This window comes from Copadichromis virginalis, linkage group LG12, assembly GCF_057382275.1.
Source record: "Copadichromis virginalis isolate Kocher_CV1m ecotype Utaka linkage group LG12, C_Virginalis_male_GT1.1, whole genome shotgun sequence".
Taxonomy (NCBI): Eukaryota; Metazoa; Chordata; class Actinopteri; order Cichliformes; family Cichlidae; genus Copadichromis; species Copadichromis virginalis.
The window spans coordinates 20,147,430-20,170,106 of NC_140629.1; the positions used below are offsets into that span (position 1 = coordinate 20,147,430).

Consider the following 22,677-nt stretch of genomic DNA (forward strand, 5'->3'; position numbering starts at 1 on the left):
CTCCGCCGGCAGCCAGCCGTGCCTGAGTGACCGAGCCCCAGGCCAAGAGGCTGGGGGCACCCCACCTCCGAAGTGGCCCGAGCGAGCCCAAGGCTCCAGGCCCCGATAAGCGGCCGCCAAGGAGTGAGCCGGTGTGTACCTGGACGCCCATCCCCGGACACAAAGAACCACCAACGCACCGATGTCTGAGGGAGTCCGCCACTGGCAGGGGAAGTGGTGGTAGGGGGAGATAGGCCTCCAAACCTTGGAGGGCCTGAGATGTCCCCAGAGAAGTGGCGTCTGACACCCAACCTGACATATAGACACAGACATACAGGCACACACATATACAAACATCCATTCTCACCCTCATGTTCTCATATGCACTTACTCCACACTCAACCAACGTGGAGACAGACATAAAGAGACGCTGTACACACGATCACACTCCCCAAGCTTACTCTATTAACCGGGTCTAGGTACCCTTGCCCCTGGAGGGGGGAACTGCACCCAGATCCAGGTGGTGTTACCCTTTTCCCTGCGGTGGGGGGAGGCAGACTGCCCCCATTTTAAAGATTTTTAAAGAAAAACAACCTGTGGGGTCAAAACCCACGGGTGCATCTAAAGGTTAAGAGCACCGGATAATAAAAACGGGAAGAAGCCACAAAAATTCAGAGTTAATGAACCAAAAGCAAATCCTCAGACAAAGCATGTGATCCAAAAGAGTTTTTACATTTTACAGTTATGTTTTTACTAACTGGTGTGACTGTTACTGTGATCCATACTACACCACAAAGATCATTAAAATTTCCCTGCTATCGAATACACAGAACCTTCTGGATAATCACAAGCAGGTTAATTGTCTAAAGTTTTGCTCTGTCCTTTTTTCTCCTGAGAGAAAAGAGTTTTTTGTTGCTTTTTTTTTTTATAAAAAGTGGCAAAGGGGGGCTGATTTACAGCTTCTACATGGTGATGGGCTGAGGGGAGAAGGAGTGGTCTCAAACATGCTGGGCTACAATAAAAGGCACTTGTTTGGACCTCCGAGGACCCCAAACTTTCCAGTAGCACCACAGGCGGCTGCTGAACAAACGGAAAAAAAGGAGGGGATAGCTGATTAGTAAAAATTGAAAGAGAAGAAAAAGCGCTCAGCTTTCTTTAAATATTTACATTATAGATAAATTACATTTTTAACTTTTTGCTAAAGGAACACTTTTTGCAAAAACTAAAAAGTGAGAGAGAAAATGATGAGGCTGCTGTGCATCACTATAGTCTGCTTGATCCTGGCTGGCAGTGCGTACAGTGAAGAGACGATCTTAACAGGTAAGATTTAAAATGATGTGAAATAGTTTAACATGCCCAAGTGTCTGTATGTATGTGTGATCTTTTATAAATGCATGATGTTGCATCAATCGTGTGCATGCGGGGGGATGAGCTGTGCAAGAAGCCTGAGCAAAGTGGTACCCCATCAAAAGCTTGTCTTATAACGGTGTCGTTGTAGCAGCAGGTAACAAACACATCTCTGGAGTAACGCTCACACAGACACAGTGTAACTCAGCATTACACTCACTGATGTGCTGCACACAGACCACCCCAGCACGAACAGGCTGGTGAATAAATTACCCTTGCCATTCATAGGGGCTTCCTACCCACTCTGCTGAATGAGTAATACCACTGGTTGTCCTCCTAAAATAGGTCACAAGTGCTGCAGTGGATTAAATTGGGCTGGTAGTGCTTGTCCCCCTTTTTGTGGATGTAAATGCGGACTTTAATGTGATTTATGGTGTTGATTTTTTTTTTTAACTTTCTGACACTATTTGTTCCAGACACAAAATGAAAACTTAGAGAAATCTTTCCAAGGAGCCCCTGCACTCCATCATAACACTGTTGTAATTTCAAATTCACAGCTTCCTACAGAATGACACCATGAGATGAAGTTGCTCCCAATAAAACACAGCTAGATCTAGTGCTGCAGAGAAAGAAAAAAGGGAATTGCTGGAGATGCCCTCATGTTATATGTATTGACTGATATTTAATGTGCTTTCAGCAGCTCTGCAAGCTGACTCAGTATGTCAAATTAGGAACGTCTCAGCTGTCTCTCTTCCAGGAGCAGAGGAAACGGCTTATTTGTTGGGACAAAAATTTCATTCTATGAGGAGAGCTTGTATTTTTTATTTATATGATGTCATTGCCTGAAGTATGTAAAAGCATTTGCTCAGCCCAGGCCAGCTGCGTTGTTCCGTACAGTATATTTTTTGGCCACATGAGCTGTGTATTCTCCCTCAGTTCGAGGGGCGTTGCCTGTCCTTATACCTACTGACTCACTCTGCCACTGGGAGCTTTTGGAAATCAGCCCATGGTAGCAGGCAGCCTGACAGGAGCGGAGTTAAGATTAATGACCCACAGCCAAATGTATAGAGCCCCATGCTGAACAGCGGCCAAATGACTCTGTCTTTTCCTGTGAAGTAATAGTCTGTTAAGTCTAATGCTTACTGTGGTTGTTGGTTACTGAAGCCTGGCCTGGTTGCTACTGTGGTAGAGTGGGGAAAGGGGCTTGGCTGCAAATGAGGCCTGGGGTGAGGAGAAGATGTGTTTAGGGTAGGAGATGAGATGTTCGCAGAGGCACGTTTTTGGTGGTATTGATCCTGTATTATTAAGCTCAACAGAAATTTAACAAATCACTCTGATGGAAATCTATGGTGCGCTTGTACCGAGGATGTGCGCACACACGTTTTTTGTGTTTGCACTTGTTTTGCATGACAGAATACAGGAAAGAGCTTATTGGCATACGTGTGTAGGAGTTGGCCTGCTGTGTTTATCCCAGCTGCACTTGTTAATTCTTTCTCCATATTGACACAAGTGGGCCAGCAACATAAGAGAGCGACACTTTGGGATGTTGTAAAGCATTGCTCGCTCTGCTAGAGGGTGTGGCATTTTGTGCACAAGGAGATATAAACATGCAGACTGTTGCTCTGCAGAGTTTCATCCTTTCAAAGAGATTTTTAATGTTGATTGTTTAGTAACTTCATGCAGGAAAGGCTCAGGGGTTACACAGTATACAGTATAGTAAGAGCATAACATGATGCATGGGGCACAGAGTGGACCTGGATCACTGTAAAGATCATTTCCACTTCAGTGTTGCAAAGAAGCAGATGGTTCCAATCACTTGCTAAAACCACCTTTTACACAGTGAGACTGAACTGTGCTTGGTAATAAAATGGCAGTAGGTCTTGGCTGCAGCTGCTAAGCTTCTTTTTATTGCCCTACACATGTGTTCATTTATGTTTTGGGGTTTTTGGGGGTTTTTTTGTTTTGTTTTTTCAACTGCTGCACAGTTGACGAAAGTGTCAGTCATAATGGTTCCCTATTATTTGACCACCAATAATTATGACAATTTGGAACCACCTTGGGCCTCAGAGGGTTGCAGACGGTTGGAGAATGGCAAAGAAAAGAAAGGCTTCCCTCTCTTCCCAGAAGGATTACTACCCGCAGTAGGCTGTTGCTTTATATGTGCAGCATGTCTCGCATGCCAGGGCCACAGTCTCCTTTGGGATGTCTGTCTAGTGGTAACTGCAGGAGCAGGAGAAATTCAGGAGTTGCTTTAACATGCATCTGTCTCTCTGGGATTGTAACTGTCAAGGGTGTAGAACAAATAAAAAGACAAATTTATTTACTGTGCCTTCGTTTAACATCATCCCAAGCAGTTCATACTTCAGCATTCACTGAATTGGCTCCGTCCTCCTCAGGGTTACAGCTCACACAGAGGCTCTTGATTTAACATTCGAACAGTGTTCTCACGAGACACTACAATGAAGCCCTTTACTCTGTTTTCTAATAATTTCAGACATCACTGTTGGCTGTAATTACATCTGGTGAGTCTGTGTTGATGTCAGCACTGCCCTTACCTCTGCCAGTTCAGTCATCCTGGATGCCTCAGGTTTCAATTCTACTTTATGCACAGCGTTACCCATGCAGAGTGTTTACGAGGCACAGCGAAGCTGTGAGTCATTTCTCTCTGACAAAACGGGCAAAGACGACTCTTGTCCAGACACTGGCAATTAGCAGCGGCAGAAGTGTTTTTCCCAGCTCATAAAATACCTGGCGTCTCGGTGACCACTCAAGAGGCAAGTGAGGCAATGGGTGTGGTGATTTGGTAATAGAGGTAGTCACTGGCATGTGCAGCCTCATGAAAGAAATGAGAACATAGAGTTTAGAGTGGCATAAGGTGAGACTGAAGGGTAGATTAGGTCTGTCAGCACTGCCTTTGCTAATTAATTCTAATGATCTGAGAACCACTGAAAGAACTCCAGACACACTTCTACTGTGTGAACCGGGACAGTTTCGGCAGGCGTTTGACGAGAGGTTCATTCAGTGTCACTCCACTGTGAGTGTGTGTGTTCTGAGGGAAGGTTGTGGTTTGAGCAGAGTCAAAGCCACTGTCTACTTTTATTTCCTGTAATAGCCATGTGGGAAATGTTTCCCGCTGAAGAGCCAGCGACACAGTATTCCAGTCATGCTCAGGTGTGGCTGCTCAAAGTGAAAGGCCTTCAACATGAAAGCTGCATCCTCAGTCAGAAATCAGAAGCTGACTGCAGACTTACATGCAGATCGTCCATACTGAGTGAGTGAGAAAAGACACAGAGTAGCGCCTATACTTTTTAATGAGTACCTGAAACTTAAAGAACAAGACGGGTTATTTATGAATATAATAAAAAAGTCTTCTGCGGTGCTTCTTGCCTTACCTCACTTATGTTTACACGTTAGATTGTTAAAAGGTTAAACTGCGGTGTGTTTATAGGTTGAGGATAGGGGCAGGGGGTGTCAGCGGTGCTGTCTACATGCATTTATCTAGTGCTTGTTATTGTCTGGCACAGACAGCCCCCACTCTCTTTCCTGGCTGGGGTCTTAACTAAGCAAGCCCTGTGAGGTCTAAAGATAGAGGATGGGAACCGGTGGTGAGACACAGATGACCTGTCATTTTGAGTTAAAGGCTGACCTAGCTTGGACAGGAAAGATAGAGAGGGAGTGCACAGAGGAAATAAGTAAAAGAAATAATGATGACAGCTAGATTCTGTATTTTGTCAACAATATTTTCTGCTCTCTTTTCCCATTATTTATGTGCCTGACACACTTAACACAAATCAGATGTAGTGGATGAAAGAAAAGCACTTCATTTTGTGGGTTAATGCTGAGGAACCAACGGCTTATAAGTGCAAGTACTGACAACAGCAGGAAGGATTATTGGCTTTCAGGGCTGAGGACTGGCCGGTGCCCAATATTACATTTAATAAACCAAACAGACTCCAGACTCTTCACTGGCTTTGTGTGATGTAATGCTTCAGATGTCACACTGTGTATTGTATATTACAATAATACAAACATTATAGACATGCCAAAATACGTAGCTGTTTCATTAACAAGGCAAACAAAAAAAAGGCAACAAGGAGAAGTTTAAAAAAGTGTTTCTACAATTTTTTCCCCCCTTTTTTGCATTGAAAATCATTACATAAAAATGTTATACAAAGGGTTTTTGGTTTTGGTTTTTTTATCCAAGTATCATAATTCTAAACAAGAGCAGAAAGGTTATATCATATTTCTTCTTTTCTAGTCAAGGTTTCTGCTGAACTAGGTGGCAACATCACCCTGCCTTGCAGGATCTTGTCCTCAGACACGGTGTCCTTTGGCAACAACGGACACCGGATAAAATGGACAAAGGTGGAAGATGATGAAGCTCTGAACGAGGATGTGCTGGTTAAAATGGGACCACACATAAGGGCCTATGAGAGCTTTGAGGGCCGTGTCTTCTTGCAGAACCTCGACAGTGAAGATGCCTCTTTAATAATGACTGAAGTCTCCATGGACGACAAGGGAAAATATCACTGTGACATCGACAACGGGATTGAAGATTCACTGCAAGAGGTTATCTTGGAGGTGCATGCTGGTCTGATGACTGGTAAATCCTGTTTTATTTTGTTTTGTTATTTTGTTTTGTTACTATTTCCATACTTACACTTTTTTGAAATTCATTTAATAATATATTCAATTTCATAAAAATAAAAAAATGGTATACGCTTGTTACCATGCAACATCACGAACGTATCCCCCCCTGAACGGGATTGTACTATATACATATATATGTATATTCAAGAGAGAAAAACCAAGAGAGACAACATTTGCTTTCTTCCTCATATTTTCATCTGATCTACTTCGTTCAGGTGTCGTGTTCCCATACTACCCTCCTTTGGGCCGATACAACCTGAACTTCAACAATGCCGTGCAAGCCTGTGAGGACCAGGAAGCTGTGATTGCCTCACATGAACAGCTGCTTGCTGCGTGGAAAGGCGGTTTGGATTGGTGCAACGCTGGATGGTTAAGTGACGGCACAGTGCAGTATCCTATCACCAAACCCAGACATCCTTGTGGTGGCTCCAACAATGAGCCTGGCCTCAGAACCTATGGACGCCAAGAGAAGATTAGGCAATTTGATGTGTTCTGCTATACTACTGCACTCAAAGGTCAGTTAATAAAAATGTCTTTGTACATGAAACGCAGTGACCACAAAGACTAGTACATTTATATAGTAGCACATCTGCTTGAATTATTCTGTCTTGTTTGCCTTATCTGCTGTCAGGTCATTTCTATTGGCTGGTCCAGCCTGAAAGGCTGACCTTCGATGAGGCTGTGGAGGCATGCAGAGATGACGGTGCAGAGATTGCCAAGGTGGGCCACATGTTTGCTGCCTGGAAGCTTGAAGGCTATGATCGCTGTGATGCCGGCTGGCTGGCTGATGGAAGTGTCCGGTACCCCATCTCCAGGCCGCGGAAGAACTGCAGCCCCACAGAAGAAGCAGTGCGCTTTGTTGGGTTTCCCGACAAGACAGTGAAGTCTTATGGCGTGTATTGCTACAAGCCTGATCAGTGATGGGTTAGATAGGTCTAAATAAGCCATGACCACCAAAGAGCAGCAAAAGCCACAACCAGTAAAATAAACAATGAAGCAGATAAGCTTTTGATCTAATCTAGCATGAACCCAGTACCTTTCTAAAGCTGTGATAACCCTAAAAATACATATATATACATACATGCATACATCTTATACCCTCCTAAGAATTAAAAAAATGACCTGTAGCTATTATGTTTTGCATTTTCCTATAGGTGGCTTTCATTGGTTTTACACAGAGTATTAAGTAAAGGTCTATTTTGTCAAAATGTGACTGATGAAACAGAGACAGAGAAGTAAATGGTTAGCATAATCTGACTACAGTTTGTGTCCTGCAAAACATGATTGGATTTGTGAAGTTCCAAATGTAGTGCAAATATGCACACGTGCAGTTGACATGTGCTGCTTTAAAGTCTGCAAGAACAGAAAAGCGTGACATTTTATTTTTATCGAGTTCGGCATTTGGGAATTACGTTAAATTTATTACAAACTGCTATGGGTACTTGTTACCCTGCACAAAGTGATCATTTGCATGTTGTTTGCTTTTAGCTTCTGAAACTAAAAAATTAAAAAAAAGCTTTTCAGACAGAATAGTTGTGATCAAAATATTTGCAAAGAAAATGAAGGTAAACGTTTTGGTCTACAGCTCTTTTTGCTGTGAAAGCTTCAATTACCACAATTTCCAGTTACAGTCGGAAAGACCACTATAATCTAATGCAATGTATTCTTTTGTCCTAACAAAAGGTTTTTACTTTTTAATGATGGGTTACTGATAGTTTTTTGTTTGTTTGTTTGTTTGTTTTTTTACATGTGCATAATGTGCTTTTCAAGAAAAACTACAGATTAAGTTTCTAACACTAGTAGGATTTTAGCGGAGAAGTTAAACTGAAGATGTGATTTGTCCCAACACACGAGTGGCATTTCCTAGAAGAAATCTAATGTTACAGCAGTTAATATATGACTATTAAATGTGTGGTTGCACATGACCACTGATGGAGTTGCACATCTTCATATTGTGGCTATGAGCTGCTATGAGCTGCAAAATTTCAATTCATATTTTGATGATCAATCACACTCACAGATGGTAATTAGAGGTGCAACAAAACTTTTCTAGAGATACAGAGATATGGCACTCACTGTAGAACACATGCAATAATGTGGTGATGCATTGTTTGTAATAATAAAACTCAAGTTGTCAAGGAAAAAACATTTTGTATCTTAGCACCTTGTACCTTTTCAAATGAAGCTGTTTGAAATAAAGAACACAACTCTTAAATCCATTTTGAATCATATATTCCTTTTTTAAAAATTGCATTCCTTCTTATTTTACTGGAGCAAAATCATGCAGCATGTGGAGTTGTTGAAGTTTAAGCAGGGACCTAAATGGGATTGTTTAAGTTGCCAAATTGGAGGCCATGAATTTGGCGTAAAGCCATGTCAACTGAAAGGACTTAAGATTAGACTCTCCCCACATTCATTTATTCTTTGCCATTTTTATCTTCAGTGCCAGGCTGCCAACCCACCACTAAGTCAGACAAAGGGAACAGTAGCACAGTCTTTAAGAGGCTTGTGGGAATCTCTGGGAACAGGGTCAGATTTAGGTGGATACAGCAGGGAAATGCTAGACAAATGTAAATGTGTGCGATCCATCTTAGGTAACTTTTTTTGGATAATGCAGCTAAAAGCAACAGCAGATATTTTTGAGGAATAAACTGTGTACATAAACTATAGATTTTTGCACTTGTATTATACAAAAGACTATATGCATGTATTTAAACAGCTGGCATCAAGTGAGCTGTTCTTTGGGCCTCTGTGTGTTTAGGCAGCCAGTCAAATCAATGAGCAGTCTGTTGACTTCAACCAGTCCAGTGCAGTGCACTAGTCTAGCTACATTCCAGATGCTTGACAGAATTCCAGATATGCATGTATGGAAAATAAAAAAAACCCCAAACATCATGGCATTAAGTGAATGGTACACTTTATTCTAAGGTGCCTGCTAAGCTGAAGAAGTCAGTAAGAGCTTGGGAGCATTTCATTTCCAAAATAAATCTAGAACTTCTGTTAAATCCCAGTGAAACTCAGGCCTAGGGGTTTTTGAGACATCTGCACTTCGTGAGGCAGGATTTCAGGTCTGACTCGATGCGGAGCATCCAGGAGCAGCCATTAATCACAAGTCACGTCTCCTCTAACGACAGAGTTGGCACTCACAGAGAAAAACGCAGCTTAGCTTGCACACAGATTACAATGACCAACCTGATGTTGTTACTCAGGTAATGGTGCTTTGTGTTATTAGTAAGCAACAATGTGAACTCCAAGTGACTGCTGCATAAACAGGCACTGTGGGAGTAGTAGTGAAAGGTAATGTAGTCAAAAAGCTTCTGATTTTCCACACAGGGAATTCATGTGGATCCTTTATGCACCAGCATGTAGACTCAAGATGTTTTTCAAGAAGACCACTTTTACTCATGCTATTCACTAAAAAGAAAAGAGAAAAGCAGTGGGGTATCCTTATGCAGGTTCACAGTACTGAAGCATCAGCCTTTTCTGCATGGCATCACTTTTCCCTAATCCAGTTTTAGTTTGCTACAATTCACATTCACATTGCCACTTCCTATCTTCTCCCCTGGATGTACCAACTGTCTACCAACGGGCTTGCAGAGCATGTCTGATAGGTTTTTCTACAAGTGTGTGATGTATGTTTAAGACACCGCAATACTTTGAAAAATTGGATACTGGTATGATTTTCCACACAGTGCGATTCACATGAAGTTTAAATTCATCATTATATGCTTAGTGTCCATGAGTTGTGTGGGTGCTAAAAAAAATGAAACGTGATAGCAGAAAAAATCTTCGGTTCATGAGTAAGGCTGATAGCACTACCTGCTGGGGAAATCACTGTAGTGCACACTGCATCCTAAATTAGCTTTAGTGCAAGAAGACCCATGTTTTAAATTTTGTTCAACTTCATTACCTGGCTTCTGCAATTTTGCAGCACATTTCCTATATAATAAAAACTCTAATCATAATAAAGAAAAGTGTAATAAGACTGCTACACTATCAAAACATTACAAGAAGGACAAACTCTGGACTAATTAGATCTGAATAAGATCTGCAAAAAATCTGGTCAACAAATTTAATTTTGTAAGTAAATAATCTTTATTTTATTTCATTGGTGATTTAAAGCAGGAAAAACAACAGCTAAAAAACAGTTTTTTTTTTAATTCACAAACGTACCAACCATTCACATTGTAAAGTAATCTTTAAAAAAAGAAACACTTATAAATATAAAATCATATTATGTGCACATCAAGGCTAAAACACACAGACAAATACTCAGACAACAAAACAACATTTCTCCTTAAAAAAAAATTCACGTCTGTTAATGTTACAGAACAAAATCGATGCAGATTATTGCTGATGTGTGTCTCTGAGTTCTTTGGTCCACTGTTGCCATTAAAGTTGAAAAAAAAAACAAAAACAAAGAAGAAGAAAGAAAAAGAAGAAGGCATGTAAATGGATCATATTGCTGAGTAATTACTTTTAGATTGTTAGCATGCAAATGTTGCCGGCGTCCTGGTGAACAAACAATAAAAACATTTAAAAAGAATCCCCGTGAGGCCCAAGTGACAGAATCATATTTCATCAGTAAAACAAGTAAAGCAATCAAGAGCAGCTTGAAAATAAATTATACGCATCTCTGCCTAAACAGCTGTTACGTTCAAGTCTTTCTGAGTGATTCACAAAATACATTCTCTCAATGACTGATCTTAATTGACCACAATAACAGAAACAATTTTTTTAGAAATCATACCAAAAGAGAAAAAAAAAAGACTTACATATAAGCTACCCCACAACAGATGACAGCAAGAGTCTTTGGTGTGTGATTATGCACAGCATTAGTTATATAAGTTATTGTAAACATGCTGTTGTGACTAATTAAAGGCTATGCAATGAACATATTTGAGCAGAAAATAGAGGCTTCTTGAGCTACACTTTCCTTTTGAAGTAGACGATAGTCATCAATTTCCATCTGTTGATAAAGGCTTTGTCGATAGGCACTTAGAGAGCAATCTTTCATATTGAACTGTCTCCTACAAAAGAAAATGTCAGTTACATTTTTTAAAATCTATCTATAGAAATCTATTTATAAACATTTAGTCTGACATATATCTGATGACAGCAGGAGAGAATGAAAGGTGATAATTTGATACTAAAAGCTGCCATCACAAAGAAGCTGATAACCAAGCAATCAGTGAAAAACTTTCCCCAGACTTGTGATATTTTAATCTAGAATGTGAATAACTACTATACAGGAAACCTGTCAAACCATGTCAGGGTATAATTTGCCCCTTTATAGAATGAGCTATAAATTCTGGGAAAAGATCTGTATGTAAGAAAGTTTATAGCTCTTTGTATGCAACGTAATGTTTAACTCATGCGATATGAGTTCTTTGCAAGCGCAATAAAAAGGAAGCCCAAATTAAAACAGCACAATATTAATGTTTACATGAGCAGTATAATCTCTTTCTTTCTATTAGAAAATGAACACTTGCATAGATTTTAAATAGCCCAGTTGATTTTAAAATTGACTAGACAACCATCATGAAAAAGGGTGATTTTAGTGTTTTTTTTAAGTATGATAAGAGTAGTTTTTGCTTTTCCAGTAGCCAGCTGAAACTTTTTTTAATCCACATTGGCATTATTATAAAATAGTGCCCCTTGATAAGAAAAAGTCTTGTATCTACATGTCTATAAAAGGCACTTTGTAAGATTCCATTGACAAAAACTGCAGGTTGTTGTTTTTTTTCTTTGATAAGTTTTCTCATGTGCTTTTTTTTTTTTTTTGTTCTTTTCAAACAAGCATCTGGCACGTGCTCTCGTCTCAGGTGTGCCGTGTTATTTCCACTTATGTTCTATTTTGTGTCTCCTTCCTGGTCGGAGCTGATGACGAAAGTGGAAGGACTCATCTTGCCAGTTATTGAAGTTGTGGATGCTGTAGAGACTATTGTGCTGATGCCTTCTGATAAAGGTCCTCTGATAGCTTGAGGCTGTTGGGGGGGGAAAAATCCCATTTTAGCTCTCAAACTATAATTATTTGTCAAAATCTTACACATTGGATTAATGCTGAGTAGCAAACTCAGTAAATAGGTTTATATCTTATTAAATGCACAAAAATATATGTTGTTCTCTGTGCTTCAATATTACAATGAAGGTTAAATTTTGTTGTTGGCTGATCAGGAAAATATATTTTAGCCAATGAAAACTCGAAACGAAAAGTATTTATTTAGAACATAACCACAGCTGTTTTAAAGCAAATTATGAATTAATTAAGCATTAACTCTTTCACCCATAAAGATAACGTTGGACAACAAGAAAACATTTAATGACAAATTTTGAAAATTCAAAAACCATGCACTTCAGAAATAAGGGTTGCTCCTAATAGGCATCTGAGGGCAGTTAAATGCCAATGTATTAAGAAAATATGATAAATATTCAGGGCTGGGACAAAATGCAAAAAAGTAACAACTTATAAATAAATGCAAGCATAAAAATGTTAAATGAATAAATAACATACTAAATGTTATATTTTTTTTTTCAGTTTTGGCACTTTTGGCACTCCATACATATCAGAGTAATGTCTATCTATTGAGAGCAACAGTGTGCACTTACGGTTCATGCAGCTGATTTTCGGGATATCCCATCGTCCATTCCCACGACAACGGATAGTTGGGACATGTCTCTGAATAAAGCCTATACGGCACTGGTACCTCACCAGCGAGTTGATCTCATACCGTTCACGTGTCTTCCCAAAGGAACGTGCATTCTCTACCACAGGAGGCTGACTACAGGCCACTGTAAACCAGACGAGACAAAGGCATTTGATAAGGAATTTTACAGGAACTATGGGTTTTCATTTTTACCTTAAGAAATTTTTAAAAAGTGGATTTTTTGTTTGTTTGTTTTTTACCTGTGCCCTTCTTGCAGGTGAAAGTGAGGTGGTAGTTGCAAGGAACATCATTCCACTGACCATCCTCATGCCATATCATCACCACACAGTCCTCGCCAGCAGAGAAGAAGCTGTCAGGCTGGTTGGGCCTCCAGTTTTCATATTGCTAAAATAAGAGCAGGCAAGAGTAAAACATTACTGTTATTAAACTACATTCTAAGCCTAACAGCTTTGCTTTTTTATTAGTAAAATAGACACTATTTACAGACATTATCTATAGACACTCCTGTTGAAGGGTCACTGCAGCAGTAGCTCTTCATATTTGATTTGGCAGATTTTTATACCAAATTTCCTTCCTGACACAAGCCAAAAGGGAATAGTGTCTCCTCCCAAGATCGAACTGAGCATTTTTTGCTTGTTAGGGCAATGTGTATACCAATAGGCACTTGTACGGTAAAGGTTACCAAATCACTACAAATATTGTGCCTGCTACATATCTCGCTAGAAAAAAGTGAAGCCAAAATCCTTTTGTTTTTCCTTTTCCTTTTCATAATTGCAATTCTAATTACTGTCCACAAGAGGGAGAAAGTGTATCTTTATGTAGGCCAATTCTGAGCAAACCAGACTCAAAGGGCAAAAATGAAAGGTTTATAAAATGGGCTCATAAACTTTGTCCAGAGAGGAGCCATCTGCATTATCCTGCTGTAAATGTCACAGTAACCTACTATTTACACAAAAAATAAGAGTAGCTTGGATTTTATAGTCAGTGCAGTCTACACCCCTGATTCAGTATCGCATACTTGGCATGACTGGTATTCCGTGTAACAACTAATGTGTCTTTCACACAACAGAGTTTTGGGATAACGGACAACCATTAGTATGTGATGTCTTTTCATCATTAGCTGACATGTCAAGCGTTACGATTGTACATCTCCAGGAACAAAATTCCACAACAGCACATGTACGTTCATACATTAATACAGCATACACACAGCTGCAGTGCTGCGAGGCATTCGAGCTGGCATCGGTGCTACCTGCAGTCTTTCAGCACATTCTAGGTTCAAAAGCTTTCTTCAAAGCTGTGACAGACCCCCACCCCCCTCACCCCACCAATCATGCCTTGAGGCTCCGCTGCTCTCTCATTATGGTTAACAAACATGCTCTGACTTCCTGCTCAGCTTGCTTCAGGTTAACAAATGGCTGACCCATCAACTCCTCAGCAGGTCTGCATCCTCCTCAGAACATTCAAACAAACTTTGATCACCCACACCTAAACACACATCCGAAGATTTTCCAGCCTATGTGTTTCAATTCTCTATAGTAATTATTTAATCACTGGTCTTTTCTTTTGCCGTTGTAAATAGTTCACAGTTATTTAAAATCAGTCTTATTTATTACATTTAAGTCCACTAGAGGTGACCACCCACACAGACCCCCTGGGCACCCTCAATCCAGTGTATTTTTTTTTTTTTTTACTCATTCTACAGCTGAGCACAGGTGCTGTCCATCTGTGTGTCTGCCTGCTTTGGTGGCCTTTTTCCCTGGGTGGTTGCCTGTTGGTTGGGCCTGCTCATGAGTGTGGGGGATAAAGAAGAAACATACCTGTCTACGCCTGACAAAGTCCCCTCTCCGCTGTGTCACTCACACCTTCATCACCCCTCATTCTTTCAGCAGTGAAACAGCCTCCAGGCCTGTGCTTATCTTTTAACCCCCCCCAGGCTGGCTCAATGCTTCCTGCCTTTCTCTGGGTCTGGAAGGGCATCTTTGAAGCAAGAACGTCAGTGTGTGCAAATCTTAAGCACACTATATATTGTATTTAGTTTCTTTTCTGTTTAGTGGACAGCAGCTAGAAGGACTATAGCAAATATTAACTCTAACTTTTAATTAATTAATTTATTTTTGCTTTGTGGAAGCTATTTGTTTTTCTACACAGAGCTCATACTCATTAAAAGGAGTTAAAATGAAATACACCATGTTCTCCATCAGATTTATTACCACAGCGGTCACCGGGGTGTAGTGACATGAGGCGGAGGAGAATGCGTCATGAGAACAGCAATGCGACTCCCAGAAAGGAAAGACCCTCCCTAAATGACTAAATCTGTCAACAGCATTGCGCATATTTACACTGCTCCGGTGCCATGTTTGTTGAGTCGATAATATGTAAGAAAGCATCCTGTCTTACCATAGGGCAACCATCGGTCCAGCGGAAGTCGTTGTCATACATCTTATCATTCAGGCCGATCCACTGGTAGTCCTGTCCAAGACCTGCCAAGTAAAACACAACCAGTTACATTCCTCAGTTGGCCTATTTCCATTTTAGGACTGGTAAGTCAGAGAAAGCAGGAGAAAGCCCAAGATAACGTGGATGTTTTCATTGCTCGAACCCTTATCTTGCATAGTCTCTACCCAAACACGTATTTGTTCTTGAGTTGGCTTTATGAGAGAAAATTTCCCATTAATTAGGTTTTTTTTTTTATTAAGTATCATCTTTATCACATTAATCTAAAGTATTGTTAATTATTTACACCTGTCGTGAACTTACGGTTGACATATTGTTGCTCCTCGTGGGACAGGATGCTTGTGAGATGAGCCCCGTTGATGCGGCACTCTCTCTCTGCTGTGTCCCAGTTTTTCCTCTGAGGGAAGTACTTGTAGCAGTGGCCTTGAAACTTATGCCAGCCGTAGTCACATGTTTCTGTATCTGATAGAAGACAGAGTGACAGAGAATGAGGTATACAGAAAACAGAAAGAGATGTGCAACAAATCAACAGACATGAAATAAACTGAGGAATAGACTTTAGCTCTTAATTCAATCCATGTATCAGTCTCACAAACTAACATTTATGGCATTATCTAATCTAGGCCTTACACAGGAGCAAACTGATCCATCAGACCTTGTGTTGGTGTATGTGATTCTGCATAAATCAGAAATGTGATAAACTAATGTATTAGTTCAGCCATAAACAGATCAGATTTATTTCAAACTCTGAAGCTTTACTCTGTTAATGGCATGTATTTCTAAACGTATACACTTTAGTATAGAGTCCGTTTATCCGTCCCCTCTCCTTAATTCAGCCTTGGAAGTCTAATACACAAAAACATAGGTATAATCTTTCTTTAAGTTCTACATCAAGTTTTTTTTTTTTTTTTTTGGCAAAACTTAGTCAGACAGCAGCTGTGTCTGAGTAAAATATCTGGGTGGGATTCACTGTTGAGTGACTAACAAAATTTAGGGTGTAGACACTGGTCAAGAGACATCACCCAAGGCACATATTGCCCTGGTTTCAGCACACTTGGTGTAAATATATGGTTCAACTGGTAACAGTAAAATAATTTTTTCTTAAATATTCCAGAACTCCCTTGTCCAGATAAACTTTTTTAAGCAAGAACTCAGAGACTTCATTGTATTTTCTAGTCCAGTAAAGTTGTCTTAGATGGAAATATAGTGATTTGAGATCTAGCATGCATTTACTCTGACTGGATTCAACTTGATGACAACAGGCCATATCTTTAAATACTAAGAAACTGAAATCTTTGGGAATTCAAGGGGTTTTGAAGTATGTTAGCTACAATGAGACACCAAAAAGAGACAGTAAAAAAAAAGCTGTGGTGATGAAATAAAGATGTTGTTGATTAGTCAGCTGACGCCTGAGGACGAGACGTCGATCAGCTGCATGCAAACAGTATGATTATATTTAATGTGGCGTGTCTAAACATTTTTGTGGTTCACTCAACTGAGTAATATGTTAAATGTCTAAATACATAGTCAAATATAAGAGGCTATAATGTTAACATTTTGTTTCTCTCTTATATGTGCTTAGCACTAGCTCAATTTGGATAATTGAGACCAGCCCAGAAATAACTGATGAGTTTTATTAATGGGAAAAATAATAATAAGAAAGAATCTAGAGAGAAAAATTGTTAAATTAATTTCAAACTTACCCTCTTCACAAAACAGCCCAGCATAGCTCGGGAGACACACACATGTGAAAGAAGCCAAGCCATCGACACAAGTGCCTCCATTGCGGCAAGGGTTTGATTCACACTCATCAATATCTTCATAAGAAACAGACATAATCAATAGGAGCAGATGAGCAAAACAACTTGTAGTCCCAGAAATATTATGTTCTTTTAGCAGTGCTTCATGTGAACTTTGCAAGAATTGTCCTACCTATTTCACATTGATGACCACTGAAACCAGGAGCACAGTGACAGGTATAGGTGCTGCCAATCCTCAAGCAAGAGCCTCCATTTAGACAAACATCCTCTGTGCATGAGTCAATTCCTGATGGCAAAGTAAAATAAAAGTCGAATTAAACAGAAGTTTATTGGAGTATTCATTTTTTTTGCTCTATTTCAGTGCCAACTTAGAAGGAAACTTACCAGAAATCTCCATAGTCTCGCCAACAACAGTGTGTCCCAGATCAAATCCTCTATTAGGCGGTGTGGTTGTTTCCTCCTCTTTTATTGATGGTTTTCCTTCAATAACTGATGGTGGTGCAGTCATGTCACTGCCCTGTTTCTGGTCTTGCTCAGAAAAGGTTGATGGTGTGGTTGATGCAATTGTACCTAGCTGATTTTGCACCTGGGCTGGTGATACTGTCTTGAATTGAGTGCTGGTTGGTATTTCAGTGTAAGGAGAGACACCTATGTCACCTTTCCCAAACGTGACATCAACACCTTCCTTCTTTGAAGCTTCTGTAGCATTTACCTTAAATACTTTCTTGATTTCATCTGGAGATAGAGCCTGTTCTATACTGATGATCTTTGGTGCCTTTGTAGTCATCAGTTCATCAAATACATCATCAAAGCTGGGGGATGAAATCCCAGAACTTACAGAGCCACTTTCAGCCTTATCATTAGGGACAGAAGGTGACTCATCATCACCCAGCTTAACAACACTTGCTGTAGTCATGCTGTTTTCTTGGAGGGTAGAGACTGATTTTCCACTGATTGTGGTTGATGCCGTAACCATGATAGCTTCTGCTATTACCTTTGAGTCAGGTGTTTGAGCAACAGATGGTGGTGTAGAAATTAACACTGTATCATTTTCTAGTGTTTGGTTGTACAGGGGATCTGCTGCCACCACATAAGGATTTAGTGCTTCATAATCTGGTTGTGGATCAGTTAGACTGAGGTGAGTCGTTGCACCACTTGAGACCTGATCAACAGCTGGTTCAACTGTCCCATCTGCTACCGAAACACGGTCGTCTTCAGAAACAAAAGCAGGTGCAACTGTTGATACTGCAGTCTGGCTTGTGACATGATTAGCAAATACAGGGCGAGTTGTGGTCAGTGATATATCATGAGAATGACCAGGGTTGGGGCGGTGTGTAAGTGTAATTTCTGACTTGGCTTGTTCAAATAATTCCATGGGAGTTGTCAGTGGTTGTAGAGGAGAAAGAGTTGAGTCCAACTGAATGACAACATCTGGCTGTGATGGTGTTGAGGGGACATTTGAAGTGGGTATTGTGGTGATCATTACTGTTGTCTCTGAGATAGCTGTGCTTGTTATAGCTGCATTTTGTGACTCCTTTGGTTCTGACTCAAAGGAAGTTGATGTATTCAATGACTCAATAGATCTGGTCACAGCAGGGGGCTGTGTTGCATGGGCTGCAGTGCTGAAGACCTCATGGGATGTCTGACCTGAGGTTTCTTCAAAAGATTCTGACTCATCTGTTTGGGAGCTTGCCGGCTGAGTGGATAAAGTGCTAGTAATCATAGTCTTCTTAACGGTCGACAAACTAGGAGTGACAGAGTCAGACCCAAAGGTGCTCAATCCCATTTCACTTGAACCTGCTGTAGAAATAATAATACTTGTTCCTGTTGATATAAACCTCTCTTCACTCTTCACTGGCGTCTTGGCATAACGTGAACTGTCTTCATCGGTTGAGGTGTCTCTCTCAGTCGATACTACAGCTGGCTTCTCAGTGGTAGAAGCAAGAATGGTAAGGGCAGGTTCTGTTATCATTTTGGGTGACTGGTCAGTAATTTCTGAAGTGAAAACCAACCCTTCAGTCTCAGTGGTAGAAACTGAGGACACACCTGAGGATGGAGTCCTTTTTGTTTCAAATGAAAATGAATAAGTTGCTTCACCTGAGATCTCTAGTGATGCGTCTACAGCGCTTGACACTGCAGGAGATCTTGTGTCAGTAGCTATAGTTTCTTCTTCTTCTTCACTTGGAGGTTTTGGAGTTGTAGATTCTACTCCAACAGGCTCCGCTCCTGTCCCCATATGAGATGAAGTTATAATAGCATGAGGAGATGTTTTCTGGATGTCACTGTCTGAACTACTTGAAATTTCCCCTTTCAATGTTGTGACTGTTAATGCAGTCTGGGCAGTTACAACCATAGCAGTGCTTAACTTCTCACTAGACAACACTGGGCTCACTGTGGCTGGCACATTTTTCTCAGAAGAGATGCCAGTGTGGGGAGTAGGCATGATCTCAGACCTGGCTTGCTCAGTACTAAACAGTGAAGAGGGTGTAGATGTTTTTTCAGTCATCCAACTTTCCAAAGATGATGCTGAAGGTTTCTCTGAGCTTTCTTGTGCAAAGTCATCAGAGTCACCTGAAGAGTCGTCATCAGATGTTTTACTGGTGAATTTCATTGTTCCAGGTTTAGTGGAGACTGGTGCGACAGTGACTGAAGGTTTAGTTGTTTGTGTGAAAACGGATGAACTTAAGGTTTTATCAGTTATGCCGTGACTTGTAGCTGTTAGAATTACGGGTGATGCTGTCGTATATTTTTCTTTTTTAACTGTGGTGACCACATAATCTTCACTAGTCACTAAAGTGACAGAGGTAGAGTCTGCTGTTTCCATTAACATTTGAGAAGAAAAAGATGAGGAAGTGGAAATCTCAGTAGTGTCTCCTTGGAATTGATCAGAAATTGGTTTGGTAGTCTCAAATGAGAAAACTTTGTGTGTTGTTGTAACATCATAGATTTCTCCAGAGCTTGACTGAGTGGACACGGAAGTATCTTGTGTGGCCTGCGCCAACCTTGTGACATTTACTTCACTTGATGTTTCTTCCGAAGAAACGTCTTTCACAGGTGACGATTCTGAAGTGAACAAGTATTCAGAAGATGTTGAGGCTGATGATGTATCACTGGCTGAGGTTGGTGTAGGACTCAAAAATGTGTCACCCACAGTCCCTGAACCCTCTGGTTCTTCTGTAACTTCCAGCTTTTGAGTTATTGTAATTGCTGTGACACCCCCAGCTTCCTCTGTCAGAATAGTTGGATAAAATGAAGAAGAGGGAACCACAGACATCGTATCTGCATCAGTGATTGTATCATCTTTGGTAATAAGCTCTGTACTGTAGCTGTCTTCTCTCATACTATCTGTAACTCCAGAGAACAGTTTATCTTCCTGTTGTGTATCCTCGATGAATATGATAGATGTGCTGGTTGATGTTTTGGATGCATCCAGAACTATGGTCGGTGTTTGTTCAGTTAGTCGAGTCTTGGCTTGGCTCCTGTCGGGAGTAATAATCTCAACTTGTTGATCTGTAACGCTGTGATATATAACAGTGGGAACTGGGGCAGATGTTGATGTAAATTCATCTTGTTTATGCTCACTGCTCAAGCTTTCTGTGCTGAAATCAACAACAGTGTGATTATATATTAAGGCATCAGTTGTATGGGAGGGCAGGGCTGTAGAGGGGGATTCTGTTGTGTGTTCAGCCACAGCAACCTCATCTTTCTCAGTGCTTGAAAGGGGATGATCTGTTGCTGGAGTAATTTTACTTTCCTGTGAGAAAACCCTGTTATCAGAGGTTGCTGTTGCTGTAGCAAAACCCTTGGTTTCACCTGCTGTTTCTGAAAATGTGGCAGTCTCCATCACTGAAGGCTTTAGGGTGAACTTCACAGTGGTTTGGTTGCCAGAACTCTCTACCTCTGTCAAAGTAAAATCTGGTTTTGGTGTTGATTTTTTACTTGTGATTGCATATTCTGTTGATGTGTACGACTTCTCTGTGGTGTAGAGAGAAGCTGCAGGTGCAGTAGATTTTGGAACATCAGCTGTTCCACTTTCATTAAGTCTTTTTGCTGTGCTTGTTGGTTTCTCTGTGCTGAAAATGGAATGGCCTGTACTCTCTGTGCTAGTAACAGATGTACTTTCATGAGTTGCTCCTATTATTCTTGGTTTGGTTGTGGGTAGAACTGATAATCCTGTGTCTTTTACTGTAATAAGCACGTCAGTGGTATGGCCACCTGGGTCACTATCTTCTGGAAACACTGAATTTATAACCGCTGAGGAAATTGTACTATCCAAAACTCCAGAACTCTCCCTTTCAGGTACTCTTGTGGAGGATGACCCACTTGAGTCATCGCCTGACCACTCATCTTGATCGGTGACTCCACTGCCCTGATCAGAAGTGTAAATCTCAGGGCTCATCATGCTTGGAGATTGAGTTGGTGATATAAATTCTTTGGTGACCTGTGTACTAGACTGAGGTGAAAATGCAACACTGACCATGTCAGATGTGCTCTGAGTCTCATCTGTTTCTGTCTCATCTGTTTGCACTTTAAATTCCTTGTATGGTTTTGTAGCAGTTTCAATTAATATCCCTTCACCAGATCCATCTTGACTTGATTCCAAATCAAAGTCTTGAGGGAAGCTGCCAGAGTTGTCCATGTCATTGTAGGCAGAGGTCATCATTGGGGTAATACTGGGTATTGCCATTGGCCGAAATGTTTTGAGTGTATAGGGACTAGATGTAGCAGTTGTAAATTCTCTATCACTTGAATGCTCTTCCCCAGTGAATACAGGTGTGTTTGATGGACTAAATGTTGTTACTGCTAGGGTTGCTGATTCCACAGAGGGCTGTTCAGGTGCTGTTTCATCTGTGTATGTTGATGTGTAATCTCCTGAGAAGTCTGGGTCGGGAAAATGACCTGCTTCTGACTCAAACTGAGTAGTGGCAGAAAACAGAGGAGCATCTGTAGACTGCCCGGTCATGAACTCATGAGGTGAAATCATTGTACTGTGAGTCAAAGTTTTCAGGTTTTCAACTGTTGCTGTAAAGGATGTGTGTGTTCTTTGAGAGTCACTGAAAGTAGTTGATGGTGCTGATGTTGATGTCGTGGTCATGAAATCAAAAGAAACAGTGTTCCTTGTTGTTACCATCTCTATTGTTTCAGTTGAAGTTGTATCTGAGAAAGAAGATAACGTAAACATGTCTACAGTTTGGTCAGTTAATGTAAAGGGTTCAGGAGATAACACTGTGTTGTCAGTTAAGGGGTAAAGCAAGGTTTTCTCTGGGTGACTAATTAATGGAATCTCAAGTTCTGCGACTGGACTTGATGTTGGGGCCATTGTGCTGAGCGATGAAAAAGATGGAGGAACTGCATTGACAAAGGCCGGTATATGGGTTATCTCATCATGCGAACTCCACTCTTCAGTAAAGGAGTTAGTTTCATCTCTTGCAGTTGTGGTATAGTATTTGTCTGTTCCAGAAGACATCGCATCTGTATCAACATGTTGTGTTACTGCAAGTGATAGTGGTATTGACTCCACAGTGCTGGATACAGATGGAGATACGTCACTGAAAACAGAGCTTGCATTCAATATAGCTGTGGTGTCATCACTTGAACGTTCTACATCCATTGGAGTTGTGTCCAAATAGGTCATTGTCTTATCAGTCAAAGGAGAAACAGAAGTCTTTTCTGTCTGATCTGAGAGAGCACTGGCGTAAACATCAGCTGGAGTTGCTGTTGACTTCTCCGTGGTGAACAATGAGGAAGCTGTGGGAAGTGCAGTGAGATTTATGATCATTCCAGGCGTCTGATCTCCTGAGCCCTCTTCTGTTGAT

General features: G+C 40.7%; 2 protein-coding genes across 2 annotated transcripts; one reads left to right on the top strand and one right to left on the bottom strand.

Annotated features, from left to right (window-relative positions):
• The first annotated feature begins 1,024 nt into the window (after window positions 1-1,024).
• LOC146696868 (hyaluronan and proteoglycan link protein 1-like) lies at window positions 1,025-8,195 on the top strand. The gene is made up of 4 exons (XM_085475199.1): window positions 1,025-1,299; window positions 5,585-5,929; window positions 6,192-6,491; window positions 6,608-8,195. Exons 1-4 carry the CDS (start codon window positions 1,221-1,223, stop codon window positions 6,895-6,897), a joined length of 1,014 nt encoding a protein of 337 aa, XP_085331325.1. The 5' UTR covers window positions 1,025-1,220; the 3' UTR covers window positions 6,898-8,195.
• Window positions 8,196-10,114: 1,919 nt separating this feature from the next.
• LOC146696869 (uncharacterized) lies at window positions 10,115-22,464 on the bottom strand. Its single transcript, XM_085475200.1, has 8 exons — window positions 17,246-22,464; window positions 17,034-17,147; window positions 16,805-16,918; window positions 15,405-15,563; window positions 15,045-15,127; window positions 12,884-13,028; window positions 12,586-12,768; window positions 10,115-11,963 (listed from the first exon to the last, which is right to left on the bottom strand). Exons 1-8 carry the CDS (start codon window positions 22,326-22,328, stop codon window positions 11,812-11,814), a joined length of 6,033 nt encoding a protein of 2,010 aa, XP_085331326.1. The 5' UTR covers window positions 22,329-22,464; the 3' UTR covers window positions 10,115-11,811.
• Window positions 22,465-22,677: the final 213 nt, after the last annotated feature.